The 22,169-nt window shown below is 36.0% G+C and overlaps 1 protein-coding gene across 3 annotated transcripts in view; it reads left to right on the top strand.

The window, feature by feature from the left end:
- The window catches only part of USP15 (ubiquitin specific peptidase 15), a 128,691-nt gene that overhangs the window by 76,354 nt on the left and 30,168 nt on the right, over positions 1-22,169 (top strand). For 2 of the 3 annotated variants that reach the window (XM_049782736.1, XM_049782737.1), the window contains one exon: positions 3,327-3,471. In XM_049782736.1, coding sequence (XP_049638693.1) covers positions 3,327-3,471 — 145 coding nt within the window. Of the gene's footprint in view, positions 1-3,326; positions 3,472-9,227; positions 9,305-22,169 lie in introns of those variants that run through there. The other variant, XM_049782738.1, reaches the window with a different exon arrangement.

Below are 22,169 nucleotides of genomic sequence, written 5' to 3' on the forward strand. Positions count from 1 at the left end.
GGTATTTTATTTAATAGAAGTAACTCCCAATAAAGGAGTAAGCAACAAAAAGTAATCAGTTTTGGAGACCCCCAGAGCTAGCTTGCCATTTAGCTCTAGAACAGTTATTTAGCTGAAAGGAATCATAGAACTTGAACATAATTATCATTAGGATTAAATTACAGGTTTGTATGTCAAATATCAGTACTATTAGATTTTTTTGTGTATGGGGAGAGGTGTCCAAACCTGGCTGTCTTCAGGTTACTCCTGACTCTGCACTCAACAGTTACTTCTGGTGGTGTGCAAGGGACCATATTGGATGTGAGGATGAAGCACAGGTCTGCCATATGCAAGGCAAAGGCCCTACCTCTGCTATATTATCGTTTGACCCCACTATTTGAAAAATCACCCCCCCCCAAAAAAAGAAAAATCATTTTCAGATCTTTATGAACATATTTTTATAACTCAAATTCAACCATCAGAACCTTGCATTATGAATATATCTTACTTTAAGTCTGAGTTAATCTCATATGATTAAAGTCCTTTTTTAGTAAGATTATTCACAAACTATTTTCACAAAATAGTATAGTTTTATTGAATGCAGATTAGCCTAATATTTTATTTTGGTTAGCCTAAAGATTTAGGGGGGGGGGAGTAGTTTTGGACAATATTAGATTTTCAGGTCCTAAGTTTCCACATAATTGTCATTGTTTAAAGAACTGGTATTTGTATTTTTCAGGAAATACTTTAATTAGAAAGCACATAAAATATAAGTCATAAGTCACTGAGTTATTACTAAAGTACTTTCAGTTTGTCAGTTTTCATTGTTATTATCATTGAGAAGCTACTCTATCTCAATCTTTGGACAAGACTATGTTTATTTGTCAACTTAAGTTAAAATATAGATATCCTTTAAGGATTCATATTATAAAATTGCTTTACAAATAAGTTTTTTGTTCATTTCTCAGTAAATAGGAATCCCTATTTCATCCTGTTGCCACAAAGAAGAATAGAGCTTCCAGCATCCATTTGTGTTACGTGTGGGGAGAGGCAGATATCTCAGTATATACTTATGGAATGAACATGTAAATGTGCTTTTAGTCTTTCACTTGCATATGTGTGTATGTGTGATCAGGCATGAACATGAATTTGACATACTTTTATAGTCTGCTCAAGTTTTATGATTTTATAGTTGGAGTGTTTTTTATTTCTTTAATGTATAAAACTTAGGGCTTGATTTTTGTAATATATCACTGATCTTCTTGACTTTTAGCACCTAGATACATAAAGTAAAATTATTTAGCATTTTTATATATGTCAGCAAAATTATGGTCACAAAATCCAGCCATTGAGTAATCATATATGGAATTGGTACCTTGTTCACTAGCACTGTATTATCAGAAAATATGAATCATAAAGCTAGTTATCTGCAATACTAAAAGGTACTTGAATTCTAGTTTTTGTTCCATATGCTTTTTTCTTTGAAGTAAAAGAAGTCAATAATTGAAAGTCCAAGTCCACAGTTCTGAATCTGAATTGATCACAGTGACATTTTATCGAACTCTGAGATTTTTCTTTGATATGGGATTTGTTGTTTTTTTTTTTTTTTTGCTTGTGATTGGAGGCTTGTATTTTTAATAAAAAAATATTAGCAGGCTAAAGCTATGTATAATAAGTTTTGGTTGATTTGGTTTTATGTGCTTTACTTGTGTAGCATGTATGTGTGTGTAAGGGTTTTAAGAACAAGTAGAATAGTTTACTCAAATTTTTTATTAGGAAGAAGTATACTTCAATTTAAAGTATCTGAATTTATAACTAAAATCCATTAAATAAATACCAGGAATAAATTATGGCCAGTTGAGAGATTCATCATTAATCTATTGCACTATTCTATTTATGTTCTCATTTGCTTTTATCAGATGACCTTTAGTTCTTAACTCAGGTTGAGTCCAATGAATAATAAAAAAAAAGATTGAAAGTATGTTTTTGAATTATATCCAAAGTAGCCAGCATAAATATTTTATAAGGTAGCCTATTAAAAATTAAGGGAGAATCCATCCTTTCCCACAACTTGTTTTTTATTACATGTAAAAAGGAGGCATAATTTAACATATTAAGCTTTGTTATTTCTAACTACGCTTGGATTCCCTAAAGTTGAATATTATAGTGTTTTTAAGATCAGCATTTAATACATTGATAGTAAAAATCATGATGAAATTTATTTACTGAAATAAACATTAGTCCAACAAACTAAAAGAAAGGCCAAGTAATAACTGGAATATATTTGATTAGAATCATTTCCTTTTTGCATTCCTGAACACCCCAGCTTGCTTGCTTGCTTGCTTGCTTGCTTGCTTGCTTGCTTTCTTTCTTTCTTTCTTTCTTTCTTTCTTTCTTTCTTTCTTTCTTTCTTTCTTTCTTTCTTTCTTTCTTTCTTTCTTTCTTTCTTTCTTTCTTTCTTTCTTTCCTTTCTTTCTTTCTTTCTTTCTTTCTTTCTTTCTTTCTTTCTTTCTTTCTTTCTTTCTTTCTTTCTTTCTTTCTTTCTTTCTTTCTTTCTTTCTTTCTTTCTCTCTCTCTCTCTCTTTCTTTCTTTCTTTCTTTTTTCTTTCTTTCTTTCTCTCTCTCTCTTTTTCTTTTTTTTTTTTTTGGTTTTTGGGCCACACCCATTTGAAACTCAGGGGCTACTCCTGGCTATGTGCTCAGAAATCGCCCCTGGCTTGGGGGGACCATATGGGACACCAGGGGATCAAACTGCGGTCTGTCCTACGCTAGTGCTTGCAAGGCAGACACCTTACCTTTAGAGCCACCTTCCCGGCCCCCCAGCTTTTTCTTAATATTAGATTTTGCTGATCTAACATAGGAACTATAAATTGATTCTTCAGTGCATTAAAACGGTGATGTCACAGAGACTTTGGAAGTCTTTGCTCTCACCTGTAACTAATGCACAACTCTTCCTGTTTCTACTGTTCTTCCTCTGTTACAGTAGCAGGATATAAAAGGGACATAAATGAGATGACTTTTTGCTGCAAGCGGTGTTTAAAATCTGAATGTTTTAAACTTGGTGGAGCACTGAAGAATGGAGCGAATTATGAAGCTGCTCCAGTTAATCTAGGGGAGAAAGATAGAATAGTGGTTTGTATTAGATGGTGTGGTATATGATGATGTGTATTTGTTGATTGGATGAAGAGTGAATTTATTTAAGGAGTCTTTTGGATTTAAGTTTGTTTTTAAATGTTTCTGAGTTAAATGCCTTTTATTTATATTTATGAAAATAAATAATTAAACCACCTATCTCAAATCTTTGTATTGGCTGCTTTATGAAAAAATATGATTTTGTTTTCTTCTAGTGTGAAAAACTCAAATTATTGTCATTCATCATATACTGCTTATAAGAACTATGATTATTCAGAACCTGGAAGAAATAATGAACAGCCAGGTCTCTGTGGCCTAAGTAACTTGGGAAATACTTGTTTCATGAACTCAGCTATTCAGGTAGGTCTGTCCAAATACAGTGAAACTGATGTGTTTTGTGGTTATCAGTAATGCAAGTAGAATAACATTGAGTCTTTCTTGTCAGAACATATTTCAAAGAGATTCTGTTTTCATAGAAGAGTTAATATACTTATATGTGCTGCTAGAATATTTTATGTTCCCCAGATTTTAAGATAATAAAAGATTTTTGTATTTATACATAAATACAATTTTAAGCAAAATATAGGCTCTCTAAAGGAAAGAAAAGTGAGATATTCCCCTTTATTCAGTAAAAGGTGGCCCTTATTCTGGGGAGGTGCAGAGCAATAGAACAGCAGATAGGCCATTTGCCTTGCATGCAGCCTACAACCTTTTTTTTTCTTTTTCCAAAAAAAAAAAAATCTTTATATTTTTACTTGAGGTCTCTATCTCGTTTTTCCCTTTTTTTTTTTTTTTTTTTTTTTTTTACTGACCATGGACTTTGCCTTTTCTTGCTCCGGTCTGATTTCTCTTCCAACCAACTTATTAATTATTCACTTTATTGATTGTTATTGAAGTAATGAGTGGTGGTTTTTTTTTAAATATCACTGTTACTGTATAAATTTAGAGTGCTTATTTTATTCCCCTTTATAGATAAAGTTTAGATTTGGGAATGGTTATTTTTGGTTTTGTTTTTTATGTTTTTCAAAAAATATGAAATATCAGTATACAAGTTTTATTATTAATGTTGTGTTTGTGTTATTTTTTTGTTATTGTTGTTTTGAGGCCACACCTGCCAGTGTTAAGGTTTACTCTTGGCTTTGCACTCAGGAGTCACTCCTATCAGTGCTAAGGGGGGATGCTAGGCATTGAACCCAAGTTGACTGTATGAAATACAAGAATCCTACTCATTGTATGCCTACTCATTCTGGCCCTGGAATTGTTCCTTTTTATTTAATTTTTTTTTAATTTTTGTGTTTAATTTGTTTTTGTTTTTGTTTTATTTGGGGGAAGGGGCATACCCTGCTGTTCGAGGGCTTATTTCTGGCTCTGTGCTCAGGCATCACTCCTGCTAGTACTCTGGGTTCTATATGGAATGCAGAAGATATAACCTGGGCCGGCCACCTGAATTTTATTTTTTACTTTCTTCAAACTTAATATCAAATCAAATGTGCCTAGAGGTGACCTCCAAAGATATAAATGCAGGGGTAGGAGTGTAATAGTACAGTAGGTATAACATTTGCCAATTCAGCATGTCATTTGGTCTCCCAAGCACTGCCTGGAGTAATTCCTGAGTGTGGTTAGGAGTAAGCTCTGAAGCAGATATGATATAGTCACTTCATTTAAAATCTGTAATGGGATAGGAGAGATAACATAGCGATAAGGTGTTTGCCATGCATGCAGAAGGATGGTGGTTCGAATCTTGGCATCCCATATGGTTCCCAGAGCCTGCCAGGGGCGATTTCTGAGTGTAGAGTCAGGAGGAACCCCTGAGCGCTGCTGGTGTGACCCAAAAAAAAAAAAAAATCTATAAAGACAAAACATTTTAGAAATTTTTACTTTTTCTGAAGAGGACAAGAGACTTGTCTAGAAGAGCAAGCCAGAATATATTTTCCTGATACTTCAATAGCAAATACAGCTGGTGCTGAGCCTTCAGAGATTGAAATAGATAGACAAATTAGAATTTTGATTTGATATGTATTGGACTTCCCCACTTGATCATTGAAAATTACACATTTCTGGAAAATGTTTTATCCATATGGTAGTTATGTTACTATCAAAAAACCTGTTCTCAGAACACCAAGTCAGATTCATTTTTATAAACTTCCTGTGTGCTATCACTTACTTTGGTTCTAGAAGTTTGATCTATTTTGATTTTGGGTTGTTTTAATTTTCTACTTTAGAAAACCAGTTGGTGCATTTTCATAAGGACTTAGAAAATACTTCAACAGTCAAAATTTTTTGTTAGTGGAGAATAAGTTTTAATATTTTTTAATCATTCATGAAACATTTTAACTTGCATTCAGACTAAATTCCTTCTAAGACAATATCACATTCTAGATTCCTGTTCTTTTTACAATTTTTAAGTGCTTTGTTTCCAGAAACTTAGAATATAGTTTTTGATAATTTGGTACTAAAGTTAAATATTCTTGATCAACTTCGTTAAGCTAAATTTTCTTTCCATTTAACTTTCTTTTGTATTGTGTATAAGGTATTAAAAACTTCATTTCTTTTTAAACTTTTCTTCTCCTCATGGTGGATGTCCCCAGTTGTTACCTAAAATTGTGGCAGCCATATCCTCTGATTCTCTTCCAACTATGTTTCAATGCAATGATAATGTAGTGCTCAGACCTTTAGGTGCCAGGAACCAAACCTAGGTTGGTCATGCTCCTAATGATACTGTTTCTTTGGCAACCTCACAGCAATAATTTGGTAGCTCTAACATTGGGCCCTACTTACATTTCTCTTTCATATGTTCCATTTCAACTCAGACTTATGGTTGATGAGTGTAGGGTTTTTTTTTTAGCATGGAATGTTTATATTTTGTAATGATAATAAAGAAAAATTTTAGATAGAAATTTCAAGTGTTTTTAATCATTAAATATTAATTGTGCATTTGTATCTTGTGCATATTGAAAATATTTTCTCTTAAAAGTATCCAATCCGGGGCCAGGCAGTGGCGCTAAAGGTAAGGTGCCTGCCTTGCCTGCGCTAGCCTTGGACGGACCGTGGTTCGATCCCCCGGTGTCCCATATGGTCCCCCAAGCCAGGAGCAACTTCTGAGCACATAGCCAGGAGTAACCCCTGAGCGTTACCGGGTGTGGCCCAAAAACCAAAAACCAAAAAAAAAAAAAAAGTATCCAATCCTTTACCTTGAAAAATAAGGGTTGTATTTACTGCTTTAGCCACTTTTTTAAAATTTTTATTGTGGCCAAAGTGCGTTACAAATCTTTCACAGTAATATTTAAGGTACATAGTGATAATGAATAAGGGGAATTCCTACCACCAGTGTTGTCCTCCTTCCATCCCTTGCCTCTTTTTTTGTTTTGTTTTATTTTGGTTTTAGTTTTGGGGCCACACCATGTGACACTCAGGGGTTACTTTTGGCTATGCACTCAGAAATGACTCCTGGCTTGGGGGACCATATGGGATGCTGGGGAATTGAACCACAGTCAGTCCTAGGTCAGCTGCATGCAAGGTAAAGCCCTACCACTACACCACCACTCCATCCCTGCTTTTTCATCTTCACCCAAATTTAGAAGAATTAACACTTCCATTTCTTTTCCTTTTATTGGTAGGAGTTTGGAGCATAAAAACTAGTAATACTCAGGGGTTATTCCTGGCTCTGCACTCAGGAATCACTCCTGGCAGGTTCAATGGACCATATAAGTTGTTGGGGATCAAACCTGGGTCGGCCACATGATAGGCAAACATTCTATTTCCACCCCTATTTTATTTTCTTTAAGTTGTTATTTTTTATTGAGATTTTAGCCCCTAAACTGAAAATTTATTGTAAGCAAAATATAAAATGATGGCCATAACTTATCTATTGAATACATAGAAGTCCTTAGAAAATATGGTAACAATGAAATAAATTTTTACTCTTTTTTGTTTGTTTGGTTTTGAGTCATATTCAGTGACACTCAAGGGTTACTCCTGGCTATGTGCTCAGAAATCGCTCAAGGGACCATATGGAATGCTGGGGATCAAACCCAGATCTGTCCTGGGCCAGCTGCATGCAAAGCAAATGCCTTACCGCTGTGCTATCACTCCAGCCCCACCTTTTCTTTTTTTCTTTTTTAATAATATCTTTATTTAAGCACCATGAATACATGTTTATAGTTGGGTTTCAGTAGTAATACATTTTTTAGATAATTTTGAGGAATACTACACTATGTCATGCTCAGGAATTGTTTACAGAGGTGGGGAACCAGTGCAGGTCTGGGGTTTCCGTGTGCCCTCTGGCCCTTTGAGCTCTTTCTAGACTTTAAATATTTCTTTATTTACTGCTTCATCAGTTAAGCTATCTTTCCTTATAATTCTCTTCCTTCTTACAAGTGTTTTTGTAAATTTTCTAAAACTGAAGACAATTTATGAACTTAATGGTAATTTGAATTTTTTCCCTCCCCAGGTAATTTGAATTTTTAATATGATTTCTTATATCTTGTCAATAATTTTAAAAATACATATTTAGTATAGCAGATAGTAAAATTCCTCATATACCCAAAGGAAAATAAAGGTGAAAAGCATGCTATGTTAAGTGTCACATATTGTTATATTCCCAATTAATTTTTAATATTATGAATTAATACTATGGCAGTTAGATAGTGGAATGTGGTCCTCATTTTTTTCTGAATATAGTTATTAAACTTATATCAGGATTCTTAAATGAAAATTATTCTATGGTAGTACTAAGCAACACCAAATAGATTCAGTCATATTATTAAATTCAAATATATATATTAGTATTTGTATATTATCTATTATAGGATGAGTAAATATTAAATCTTTTTTTTAATATATTGCTACCACATAATTTCAACTTAAGTTAGTTAAATTTATGAAAGAACATGAAATGCCTTTGTGTATTTTTTATGTCTTTACGAAGTTTTAGTCAAAACATTGTTAGTTTTTAAGTTTTTGCTATTAACATGAAATCTTTTGGTGGGGTGCTCCACACCCAGCAGTGCTCAAGGCTTACTCCTGGCCCTGTGTTCAGAAATAATTCCTGGTTAAGCTCAGGAGACCATATGGGGTTCGAGTGATCAAACCTAGCTTGGCTGGGTACAAAGCAAGCACTGTATCCACTATACTATTACTCTGGCCCCAAATGTAAAATCCTCTAAAATTTTTTATTATAAAACTTTTAATTTTGTTGTCAGTATTTAAACAGATAATGAGTTTGCTTTAGTTATATGAAATTTCTACTGTCCCAACTGCTTTCTTTTGTTTTCCTTAAATATCTAGGAGCTTAGTAATATGATCTCTGGCTCTCAATGTGAAAATCTTTCTAACTAGATATTAGAAGATAACACAAAAAATGTATAGATTAAGAACATGGACTATGTTCTAAATTAAAAACATGTCAGTTTACTAGCTGTGGTAACTTATACACATTAATTTATACAACTCATTTTTTTCTCAGTTGAGAACAGTAATAGTACTCGTTGTTGGAATTAAGTAAATTGATGAATCTAGGATAATTACTGTCTATCATATAGGTATTCAATTGAAACACTTTAAATTCAGGGAATTAAGTAAAGTAACAGTAAATTCTATCTTTTACAGTCCCTACATGTGTTCTTGTAGGAAAGATCTAGTGAGTGAAGAAAGAATGTAATTGCAATAATTTGAAAAAAATTAAATTTTTATTGCTTAGTTTTATTGTGGTAAAATTGATTGTCACCGGCTCCATTTTGAACTTTATTTAATCTTTTCTAAGCAAACTATTAGGTACAGGATATATTACCAACATAACAAAGGATAATTTATAACAATTTATAAACATAGATTTTAAATTTTCAGGGAACTCAAATTTTTGAGTTCAGATCATCCTTGGCCTCAGCTTTCTGTATAGTTCAAATTACAGGCATATACCACCTTGTCTCAAAAGTACATATCCATCTGCAAAATAGTTTTATAATACCTTAAATGTATTGGTCTGTTGAGAATTTCCAGTTTGGGTTTTTTTAGTTGTTTTTTTTTTGTTTGTTTGTTTTCGTTACTGGAGATTATTTTATTTAGTATTAGTTGAGTAGATCAGGAGCACTCCAACCCTTGTCTTTTTCATTGTCAAGGCCTAGGAGGCTCATGATTGGCTTCCTGGAAGAAACAGCTCTTCAGATGGATTTGAAGCAGGGAAGTGATGTGGTCTTTTCCACTGGAAAGCAGCATTGCGTAAGATGGTTGTTTTCAAATTCTTTATTTGGACAAAATAAGGCTCCTTAAATAGTCTCCTGGAAGTCATTGAAAGAAATTCAATGATCAAGGGCCTACTTATTATTCCTATTGTACACTGTAAAATCATTTGATATTGCAGGCATTTTGAAAGTCAACATTTTTCTAATGATCTTGTTAGGTTAGGGAAAAAAAAAGAAACCCAGAAAAGGCCAGAGAGTACAAATGCTAAGGTACTTGTCTAATATGTAGCTGTTGATCTCACAAGTCTGATTTGAATCCCATCACTTGCTTATGGTCCCCTGAGCGCTGCCAGGTTTGATCAACTGAGCACAGAGTCAGATGTGATGGCCCCTGAGCACCTTTGGTGACACAGGGTCTGATCAAAAACAAATAGAAATTCAGAAAAACGTTTAAATAGCAATGAAGGAGGTGGCTAACTAAAAATTCAAACTGCTACTTTCTAAGGCAGATTTTTAAAAGCTAACTTAGGAAATTAAACTCGGTTATTTGAGTTTCTTCTCTCTGATGTATGAAAAGTTACATGACACAGCATCACAGAAATAAGTTTAAACTACCAAATAACCTACTCACTCAGGTGTTCTTTACATTTTGATCAAAGAAATGATAGGTGTTTGTGCTAGAATAGCACAGTATCAATTTTATTTTTCCCTTTGAATTGAAGTAGAAAAGTACAAGTTCCTCTTAGAAATTGAAAGGTGGGAAGAAGAGACGATCTAAATTCTCATACTGGCATTAACTTTTGGAAAGACTGTACCATAGTTGTGTAAGAAGTTAATTTTCTCAACTGTAAGAAAAATATTGCCTAACATGCTTTGCTCCTTGTATAAATTGATTAATGGTAATTTCTTGTCGAGAAAAAAAAAATACCAGCTTTTTGTAGGTGCTGGATATGACTGAATGGTAAAGAGCATGCCTCGGATATATAGGATGCTGGGTTCATTCTCCAGCACCAAAACCCCAAAAATGTGCTTTTGCTAATCTTAGATACTGACTATTTTCTTCCATACATTTAACATGCAGTTATATCTAAGAGTCATGTTAGTATTTTTGTTTATAGTGAATTTAAATTACAGAAATAGAGGGAATATAAATAATCAAAGATTTATATCTGATTCTGAAAGAGAATATTACATTACTTTCCTTTTAAAAATTGCCAGTTGATGGTTTCCTTGCAAATGACCAACCCAGGTTCAATCTTGGGCACTCCATTTGGTCCCCAATCCACTGTAGGAAAGATCCCTGAATGTAGAGCCAGGAGTAAGCCCTGTGCTCTACCTGGTGCCAAAACAACAACAAAATGTTTTAATTTTAATTAAGAAAATGCCAATTTAAGATCAAACAAACAAAAAATACCCTAAATTGCTTTAGGTTACTAAATTTCAAAATGCCATCATTCTTACTTTAAGTGCACCAAGTAATAATTTTAAACTGAAGAATGTTTATAAAGTTCATTGCAATGCATCGATTTTGCAATTAAAAAAACATTAATCTAGGGGCCGGAGCGGTGGCGCAAGTGGTAGGGTGTCTGCCTCGCATGCACTAATTTAGGATGGACCCCGGTTTGATCCCCTAACATCCCATATGGTCCCCCAAGCCAGGAGTAATTTCTGAGTGCATAGCCAGGAGTAACCAGCCCCTGAGTGTCACCAGGTGTGGCCCAAAAATCAAAAAAAAAAATCTTAAAAAAAAAAGCTAGTTTAATCATATGCTCACTAGTTAGGTTTATTTACAGTGAACACTTGTTATAACAGCCATTTTAAATATAATTAGGCTGAAATATTCTGTTTGTTGGTTATAATTATTACAAGTATTTTTATTTGCCACTAAAAGGAAAGCTTAAGGAATGTCAACATGAAATTTATAATATAATTGCAATTCTTCCTTCAAAAAAAGAAAAGAGTAACTCCAAATTTGTTATCTTAAAGAAAAATCAAAGTGAACTTTCCCAGTCAAGTTCGTTTTTAGCAATATTTTCCTCTCAATGTATATTTAGGGTAATTCTATGCTTTTTAGGAGTTGCTCTAATGTGTCTGTCTGGCTTACATTCTAAAGTATAAATTCCATAATAGTAGAATAATAGCACTACATAAAAATGTAGGACATTTATCTGATCATGGAAACAAAAAAAAGCCAGGCATAGTTAATTCATAAGGGCTTGTTTTGTCGTCTCTTGCTTATTTTGTTTTAATGTATTTTTAAATTATGGTCATTTGAGGTAATTAATAGTCCTAAAATGCCCTCATCTCTTAGATTGTTTGAAGATGAAATTTTTGTTTTGTTTTGTTTTTTGGGGGGGGCTCATATCTGCCAACCTTTAGGGTTTACTTCTGGCTCAGTACTCAGGAATTACTCCTGGCAGTACTCCATAGGAATATGGATTGTGAGGTACCCCTTCCCCCAATGCCCTAACTTTGTATTGAAATGTTAATATCACCTGGATGGTCAGACCCACCCACACCCTGGAGGGGGTCTGTGATTTGAAATAAAGGATAAAAGGTGCTGATTCCATAGAGGGAAGCATATGGAGAGTAGCTAAAAGGGAGACAGAGAGAGCCAAAGAAGAAGCAGAGATGTGGCTGCTTGCAAAGGCTAGTAGCATAGAAGCCATGTGAGGAAATGTACATGGCAGTTAGGGCTGTGAAATAAAGCTGGATGACTCCTATGAAACTTTGACTGCCTGTGAAATTATTTTGCTGCTACTACCTTTCTCCATACACACCAACAGAAGGGGCTAAAGGCTCCATGCCAAGAAAGGCCTCACTCCCAACGCTGGGGCATTATACTTAGTTTTTTTTTTTGTTTTTGGGGGGAGGGGAATTGGGGGGTTTGGATTACACCCGGTGACACTCAGGGTTACTCCTGGCTATGCACTCAGAAATCGCTCCTGGCTTGGGAGACCATATGGGTCTGTTCTAGGTTCAAGGCAGACGCTCTACCAGTTGCGCCACCACTCTGGCCCCTATATTTACTTTTTTTTTTATTTAATCAACAATGAATGCCAGGGCTGAACCCGGGCCATCCACATGCGAGTCAAATGCCCTACCTGCTATACTGTCATTCCAGTCCCCATGTTGTGTTTTTATTTGCAAGTAGAAATGCTTTTAATGATGTTTTTCCAGTTAACTTTATTGCATCACTCATGTCTCTCTCCTTCAGAGAGATAGAGACAAAGACAGACTTTCTGATAGTCACTAATGAAACCATGATGGTATAACAATCTTAAGTAAGATAAGCCTTAAATAAATGTAAATTATGTAATATGATAGTTTAAAAAAATGAGTAACAGGAACTTGTAGAGTAACTGGTTTATACAGGGTGTTACGCACTCCAGAAGTAGCTAGAGCTGGAACCAGAGGTATTTCAGGCATTTGAGAATTGAAATTAGATGGAACTAATTTAGTTAGATTTGTTCATATCTCTTAAGATGCGTAGTTTGAGAAACAAAAAGAGGAGATCTTGTGAAAGAACATTAAAGGGAGTAGCATAAAATGAAGGAGTAGCAGGAGCCCAAACCACTTAAATATATTAGGAAGCCATTGAAAATTCCAGGCAACCATTATCTCACCTGGTTTGTGCAAGTCTATAGCTGATTTCTCCATTTACTTATTTAAACCCTTGCATTTTTTTTCTCAAAAGAAGAGTCACAGCAATCATTTTCAAACCTAAGGCATTACCTGTACTTTCTATAATTTAAGTGTCTTTTTTATGGCTCTTTTTTGTTTTTGTTTTTGTTTTCATTTTTGTTTTTGGGTCACACCTGGCATCGCTCAGGGGTTACTCCTGGCTCTGCTCAGAAATCACCCCTGGCAGGCACAGGGGATCATATGGGATACCGGGATTCGAACCACCGTTCTTCTGCATGAAAGGCAAACACCTTACCTCCATGCTATCTCTCTGGCCCCTCTTTTTTATGGCTCTTAACACAAGCTAAAGTCCTTAGAGATACACAGAATACCTCATTTGTTCTGGGTCTCCTGTTATCCTTTCTGTCACTTTGTTACTTTCTTCTGACTAGCTCTACCTCACATAGACTCAAAATGTTCTTGCCTTACAGTCTCTGAACTTGCAATTTTTTTTTTTTTTTATTCTTCATTTGTATCCTTTTTTAAGATGTTTATTCTCAGATACTAACTCATTCTATAAATAATAACTACTCTCACATTAAATAGTCAGAAGCACCTGACACGCTCAGTGGGTATTTGGTAATTTTTTGTTTGTTTATTTCACCCTACTTCCAACATACACAGTGCGCACAGAGATTTTGCTATAGTCACTGCCATATATAACAATATCTGGCTATAGAAGGAAAACAAGTGTTTCTAAATTCAGAATTATTTCAAAATGATAACAGTTTAATTAAATTTGTTTAGTGGAACAGGGGCTAAATAGTAGATTCAGGGGTATAGGAAAGAATTGTCAATTAAAATATTTAAAGCAGGGGCCGGAGAGATAGCATGGAGGTAAGGCATTTGCCTTATATGCAGATGGTCGGTGGTTTGAATCTCGGCATCCCATATGGTCCCCTGAGCCTGCCACAAGTGATTTCTGAGCATAGAGTCAGGAGGAACCCCTGAGCGCTGCCGGGTGTGACCCAAAAAACAAACAAACAAACAAACAAAATATATATATATGTATTTAAAGCATTGTAGGCTGGAGTGATAGTTCATGGTTAATATGCTTGTCTTACACATGATAGACCTTAGTTCGATCTCAGTGACCACATATGGTTTCCTGAGCACTACCAGCCTTCAGTACTGCAGAGTGTGGCCCACAAACAAACAAAGTTTGTGGAACGTATGAATATCCAATTAGATAGCCCTATATAGGAGGTTCAGGTAGTATTCAGTATGAAATATGAAATACTGAATACTGGTATGAAATACTAAAAATGAAATAAAAGGAAGGCTCATTTGTGGATCATATCTAAGAGCTTACGGGAAATTGCATAAATTGTAGTTATCAATAAAAATGAGATCCCTGGAATAAGCTTTAAGTTACAGTATTTTCTGTTTTGTTTCCTTTTGTCTGGCCACACCCAGTGGTACTCAGGACTTAATTGCTGGCTCCGTACTTGGGATCTTTTTTGGTGGTATTGGGGGAACCATTTGGGCTTCCAGGGATTGACCGTTGGTCTTCTGTGTACATTGGCACATGTTCGACCCGCTGAATTCTCCAACCCCGAATTATAACTTTTTTTTTCCAAATTGTAACTTTTAAAAAGTGAATCACCATGACTTAAAAGTTACAATGATATTTGTGATGAATTTCAGGCTGCCACTGCTCCCCACCAGTGTCCATTTCCATGCATATTTCCCCTCTATGATTATCCTGGTGTTCTCTTCCCTAACCTCTTACCCCATCCCCACCCAGTGGTAAGCTTCCTACTGAAGCAGGTTCTCCTGCTTGCTGTTCGTTTTATTATCTTTGGGCATATGATAGTCCCCTAGGAAGTTTCTTTATATCCCACATATGAGATCATTCTGACTTTGTTCCTCTTCCTCTGATTGATTTCATTAAATATAATACACTGCAGATCCACTCACATAGTAACAAATTACATGAGTTTATCTTTTCTTTCCTTTTTTTTTTTTTTTTGATTTTGGTTTTTGGGTCACACCAGCAGCGTTTGGTGGTTATTCCTGGCTCTACACTCAGAAATCACTCCTAGAAGACACAGAGGACCATATGGGATGCCGGGATTCGAACCACCATCCTTCTGCATGCAACGCAAACGCCTTACCTCCATGCTATCTCTCTGGCCCCAAGTTTATCTTTAGTTATGGACAAGTAGTACTTTATTGTGCATGTGTGCCATGATTTTTTTATCCAGTCACCTGGTTTTGGACATCCCAAATTAAAACGTGGTTTTGTTTTGAGGCTACACCTAGTAGTGCTCCCGGGCTACTCCTGATTCTGCACTCAGGAATTACTCATGGCGGTACTTAGAGGACCATATTGGATGCTGGCCTTTAAACTCAGTTCAGTTGCAAGGCAAACGCAATGCCTGCCTGCTGTGCTAACTCTCTATCCCCACCCCCCAACCCGGTAAATTTTAACTTTTTTTTTTTTTTTTTTGGTTTTTGGGTCACACCCAGTAGCGCTCAGGGGTTACTCCTGGCTCTGTGCTCAGAAATCACCCCTGGCAGGCACGGGGGACCATATGGGATGCCGGGATTCGAACCACCGTCCTTCTGGATGTAAGGCAAATGCCTTACCTCCATGCTATCTCTCCAGTCCCAAGTTACAACTTTTTAATGAAGGAAAGGAACTGCTATTACAACAGGAGGAAAGAAAAATTATATAAGTGCAGGATGTTTCTGGATAATATGGTTACACTTATTTTTTTGTTTGTTTTTTGTTTTTTCGGGCCACACCCGTTTGATGCTTAGGGGTTACTCCTGGCTAAGCACTTAGAAATTGCCTCTGGCTTGGGGGACCATATGGGACACAGGAGGATCCAACCGCGGTCCTTCCTTGGCTAGCACTTGCAAGGCAGACACCTTACCTCTAGCACCACCTCGCCGGCCCCGAATATGGTTACACTTATTAACACAAAACCTGAAGCTATGTCAGTTACTCAGAATAAAAGGAGTGCTTTTCTGCATATCAAGATCTAGTTTGAAACTCGAGCACCTCAAATTAGAATGGTGAAATTTACTCTCAAGTTTCCCCTGCCCTACAATATTTTGTTAGATGGTCCAAAACATTTATGATTGGGTTCAGACAATAAATGATTAGCTTCATCTGGATTGGAGAAATTTGGGGCAGAGGTATTAAGAACATTTCAACTACTTTCTGTTTTCTGTCACACCTGACAATGCTCAGGGTTTACTCTCGTTCTGTGCTCAGAGATCACGCTTGACAGTGCTCAGGGAATTGTGTGGGATGCTGGAGATTGAACTCAGGCTGTTTGAATACAAGACAAGGGCCTTACACACTGTACTACTGCTTCAGCTCTTTTATTTGGCTAATTAGTTTAATTCTAAAAGTGTGCGCTCTGTCAGTTATGGATTGCCAAGCATGGGTCTACACATTGATTTAGAGAATTGAACAAAATAGTACCTATCTACAAGTTCATTGTCTGGTGAATGAGCTATTAAAATGTACCAAATATACTAGAAAGATCAGTCAAATGGTATAAATGTTCATTGGAAAATAAGTAAAGTTTTACTAGGAAGTTGTCTGTCACATTTGTGTTTGGGTATGATATACCCAAGGATATATATATACAAGGATATACCATGACTAAAGTTGACCATTTTGCAGTTGTAGCTCATGCTTATTTCACACACTAGAATTTTTTTTTTCCGAGCCACACCCGTTTGATGCTCAGGGGTTACTCCTGGCTAAGTGCTCAGAAATCGCCCCTGGCTTGGTGGGACCATATAGGACGCCAGGGGATCAAACCAAGGTCTTTACTTGGCTAGCACTTGCAAGGCAGACATGTTACCTCTAGCGCCACCTTGCAGGCCCCCAGAAATTTTTTTTTGCCTTAGCAGAAAACACTGTACACACTCACATACCTTCAGTATGTAACCTAAATATTGATCCTGTTTTCATATTCTGTCTCTGAAAATAGAGATTAATGCTAGTGAGCATTGACATTATTAATGGAATAAACATATAGCCTTTCAATTACATCAAAGACAATCATGTAGGGAAGCGGAGTGATAATGCAGAGGCTAGAACACTTGCCTTCATGTTTCTCATCTAGGTTCAGTCTCCAGCACACAGTATGGCCACTGAGCCTTGGTAGGAGGAGAAAGCCAGGAGAAAACCCTGAGCTCTGCCAGGTGTGACCCAAAAACTGGAGGGAAAAAAAAACCCAGAAGATTATGTAATAAAGGTTTTTGGAAAATAATTCTTAATATCACATATCAGGGGTCTCAAACTCGCAGCTTGCGGGCCATTTGCGGCTCTCCTAAAACATTTTATGGCCCTGCCCTAGAGGAATCTTATTTTTGTTTTGTTTTCTTTTAGTTATTTGGGTCACACCCCCAATGTTCAAGGCTTACTACTGACTTTGCACTCAAGGATCACCCCAACTTTGCCTCCTGCGGCCCCCAGGTAAATTGAGTTTGAGACCCCTGACTTATATAATACAAAGGTATCTGACCTTCATTTAGAGATTTGCAAATGAATGAAATCATTGGTGCATGCATGCTTAGCTGTTACATAATCTGCATATGTAAATATATTTTCAGATTGGCATATAACTGAGGTATTTTGAATAATTTTTCAGTGGTAGCTTCAAGCTTTCTAGGCATTCTAAACTTTCAAAAGACAGCTTTAACTTTGGTGGGGGGGGGGCGCTGCACTCAGGGGTTACACCAGGCTATACACTCAGAAATTACTCCTGGCAAGTTTGAGGGACCATCTGGGATCCCGGGGAGCAAACCCAGTTAGGCCACGTACAAGGCAAACGTCCTACCCATTGTACTATTACTCCCACCCCCAACTTTAATAAGTAACTTTTAAGAGAAATAAAACTTTTTTTTTTTTTTGGCCCGGCAGTGCTCAGGGGTTACTCCTGGCTGTCTGCTCAGAAATAGCTCCTGGCAGGCACGGGGGACCATATGGGACACCGAGATTCGAACCAACCACCTTTGGTCCTGGATCGGCTGCTTGCAAGGCAAACGCCGCTGTGCTATCTCTCCGGGCCCAATAAAACATTTTTGATGCTCTTCAAACCTCTGTTCTCTCTTGATCTCTTTTTTTGTTGTTGTTGTTGTTTTGTTGTTGGGGTGGGTTTTTCTATTGTTTTGTTTTGTCTTGTTTTTTTTTTTGGGGGGGGGTTGTGCACACCAGCAGTGCTCAGGGCTTATTTCTGGCTCTAATCAGGGATTACTCCCAACAGGTTCAGGGTACACCATTTGGGTGATGAAAATCGAACCCAGGTTATCAGCACTGTGCCATTGTTATGTCTCTGTGAACTCTTATTTTACTTGCTGATCTTTTATGTTTCTGCTTTTTACACTCGGAAGAAGCCTTTGTTTTTTAGAACACGTATTTCCTCCCTTTCTCTTCTCTCACATCTTTCTAAATGAGTTTCGATAAAAACTACCTTGCAAAAACATAACAAAACCGTTTTGACAAAATTGTTACTTGCTGATGTTTATGCAGAAATTGTTGATGCCTAGAATCAAACACGTAAGAGGCCTGTACTCTGCTACTGAGCCACATTGCTTGCTTTTGGGGAATTCTTAATGATACAAGATAAAGTTGTCTAATTTAATGTCATACAAAAAATTGAATGTCATCATAATTGTATCATTATCTTCCTGGAATCTCTACCACTTTTTCTTACACTTGCTCCTAATCATACAGACTTCATTCTATAATTTTAACTTCACTGTTTCCTTTCATTTCAACACATATATAATGTCAAATTCTTCATAAAAAACAGATAAGAGGAGTAAGAGGCACTTTTTTAGCAAAGGTGTTATGTTTTTCTTAGAATTTTTTCATCTCCTATTCTCATATCTGCAACATAGCCAAATGGTTAAAAGCATGAATTTTGGGAACCTGATTGTTTGACTACAAGTCCTAATTCTGGTCTTTAGATGTCATATGACCTATGATAAAAAAATTAACTGGTTTGTGCTGCAGCGATAACACAGTGGGTAGGTCATTTGCCTTGCATGTGGTCGATCTAGGCTCGATCCCCAATATCCCATATGGTCCCCGAAGCACTCTAACTTTACTCAAATGTCTAACTTGTATAGATTTCCACCCCAAAACCAGAGCCTTTATTTCTTTTTTTTTTTTTTTTTTTTTTTTTTTTTTGTGGTTTTTGGGTCACACCCGGCAGTGCTCAGGGGTTACTCCTGGCTCCATGCTCAGAAATTGCTCCTGGCAGGCACGGGGGACCATATGGGACGCTGGGATTCGAACCAATGACCTCTTGCATGAAAGGCAAACGCCTTACCTCCATGCTATCTCTCCAGCCCCAGAGCCTTTATTTCTATGCTATTAGTGTTAACAACTGTTTCACCCAATAATCCAAGTCTAGGTTGAATTGAATGTGCCTTATATCTTGCTCTATGTATTGAGTGTCCTATATTTCTGCACTGTTATTTCAACACTGTGCTCTTTAATCTGAACCATTGAAACATTTCTAACTCATCTCTTACCCTATTGTTCATCCTTTTCTGATGATTCATTTGGCAAACTACTTCCAGAATGACTTTTTAAATGATTGCATAGTGAGTGACAAACGTTCTGAATATAAATTGTTACTTCTAGAGACTTGAAATAATAATATTCTATTGAGTGACTATATAAAGTTCATTGATTATGAAAAAAAAATCAGAAACTGTCATAGTTTGTGCTATTACATAATTCTTAAATTTCTGCTTCAAGCCAGAGAAATAGTATAGGAATAAGGCAGTTGCCTTGTATATGGCCAGCTTTGGTTCAAATCCCCAGCACCACATATGGTCCCCCAAGCTCTGCAAAGATCATTCATGAGTACAGAACCAGGTTGAGCAACCCCTAAAGTTAACTGCTGGGCATCACCCAAACCTTCTCATTGTCCCACCTCTCCCAATTGTTCTGTAGTCAAATCTTTCCAGTTATGGACCTAATTTATTGGAATCTAAAGAGAACTGGGTTTTTTTGGTGGATTCTCTTAGTGTGATCAATGAGTTAATCTGTAAAAAGGTTTCTGCTCTGTACATTTATGCATGCCTTTGAAAGAGTACTAAAATATCAACAGGGGCCAAAGCAATAGCTCTACAATTTTCCTTGCACACAGCCAACCTGGGTTAAATTTCTAGCTTCCTCTATGACCCCCTAAGCCTGCCAGGAGTGATTCCTTAGTGAATTACCCCTTTGTACATCTGGGGTGTGGCCCCCAAACCCAAAATAATTATAATGTCAACAAATAGATGATAGTCTTAATATTAATTTATTCCAAAATGTATTTTCCTAAATATTTTGTACAAGCTTCAGACCACAGATAAAATATTATAGTAAACTATTGTTTTTCTTACTCTTTGACTATTCTGCTTGAAAAAATACTGGCATTTGTCTTATATGCCAGTTTGACTTGTTAATGGCGTAGGAAAGTAAATACTAAATATTAATGTAAAATTTATAAATTGTACTTCCATACAGTAGATTAGTTCTCATTTTATCAGCCCTTTAGAATAATTTCTGATTAAATTCACGATGTGTGCGAGAAAGCAATTCCATAGAATTTTGTAGGAAAATAACAAAAGAGATTTAATTTGAAATTTACTTTTATTCATGTCTTACCATAGCAGATCAGTATTTCTCTGATTCAAAAATCCTGCTGTTACATGCCCAAGCGGATAAAGCATTTGCCTTGCACACAGACAACCTTGTTCAAACCCTGTTATCCCATATGGTTCTCCCCATAAGGAGCCCTTCCAGGAGAGATTCTTATTAACAAAGCCAGGAGTAAGCCCTGAGCATTGCTAGGTGTGGCCCAAAAATGAAACAAACAAAAATCTTGTCTTTAGGGCCCGGAGAGATAGCACAGCGGCATTTGCCTTGCAAGCAGCCGATCCAGGACCTAAGGTGGTTGGTTCAAATCCCGGTGTCCCATATGGTCCCTCGTGCCTGCTAGGAGCTATTTCTGAGCAGACAGCCAGGAGTAACCCCTGAGCACCACCGGGTGTGGCCCAAAAATAAAAAAAAGAAAAATCTTGTCTTTAAAACTGCATATTATCCAATATTTTATATAAAGTGTGTTCTAGTTCTCTTTACTGACAGAACATAAAGAAAACATAGTCAAAAGGTTTTATATATTAAAATAGAAGAAAAACCAATGTTTACTTAGACATTTATTTCAATTTTCCCGTAAATTGAAGTTTTTGAGGAGCAAATGAAAATGTAAAGCAAAATATAGCTCTATTTTACTTGCTCCTATCATTCATGTTTCTTTACATAAGCAGACTTGATGTTCAGCATTTATAGAATGCTTCAGAATTATGCTGTACCTTGCTTTGAATACGTATACTGTTGTCAAGAGAAAAAATGACAACATGTCATCTAAAAATTCTTTATCCACATATTAAAATTCAGGAGGGAAAAATAGAAATATATTCTAGTATTACTTAAATCATGAATTCCTTCAGGTTTTTTTTCCCTTTGAATCATAATAAAATGGTTCCCTCAATTTAGATTGCTTTTTATTTTTAGTATTTATCAGTTGGAGGATGTGGCTACTATTTAAAGAGGTGTGAGTGGCGTTACATTTTGATCAGTTACAGAATGAGTTAGGTAATCAAAAATTAAGTTTGTTTTCTTTCCTGTTCTAGTTACCGGTTTACTAAAATAGTGAGCATACTTGATCACTTGAAAATTGGGCTTCTGGAGCACCTGAACAGAAAGGGAGTGGTTCATATTCAGCATTACAAAAGACAACTTTCTCTTTTTGAAGGGGATTACTTTGACTATTTTCCAGGTACTGGGGAAATTCCAGATTCATTACAAGTTATTGGGATGTCTATTGATTATTCATTTCCTAAAATATGTTGCTTACATACTATAACTTTTATTTCACTCCATCAACTTAAAAGGGCTAGTTTGTAGTGTACTACAAAAGTAAGACTCTTAAGTGAATCACATTTTTTAATCCAAGACCTCTAGAAACATTTTTATTTATCAGAATATAGTAACTGAAAGGATCTTTTAAAAGTAACCTAAGAGCAGTAGGATTTATGCATGTGTATAAAAGGAAAAGTTATTTGCAAAACACTAGTCTTTCCAAATAATTTAAATAATGAAACTATATTTTATTTATAATCTCAATTTTGAGATACTGAGTTTTAAAGGGTAGAAATCTGTAA

This window comes from Suncus etruscus, chromosome 11, assembly GCF_024139225.1.
Source record: "Suncus etruscus isolate mSunEtr1 chromosome 11, mSunEtr1.pri.cur, whole genome shotgun sequence".
In the NCBI taxonomy this organism is placed as follows: domain Eukaryota; kingdom Metazoa; phylum Chordata; class Mammalia; order Eulipotyphla; family Soricidae; genus Suncus; species Suncus etruscus.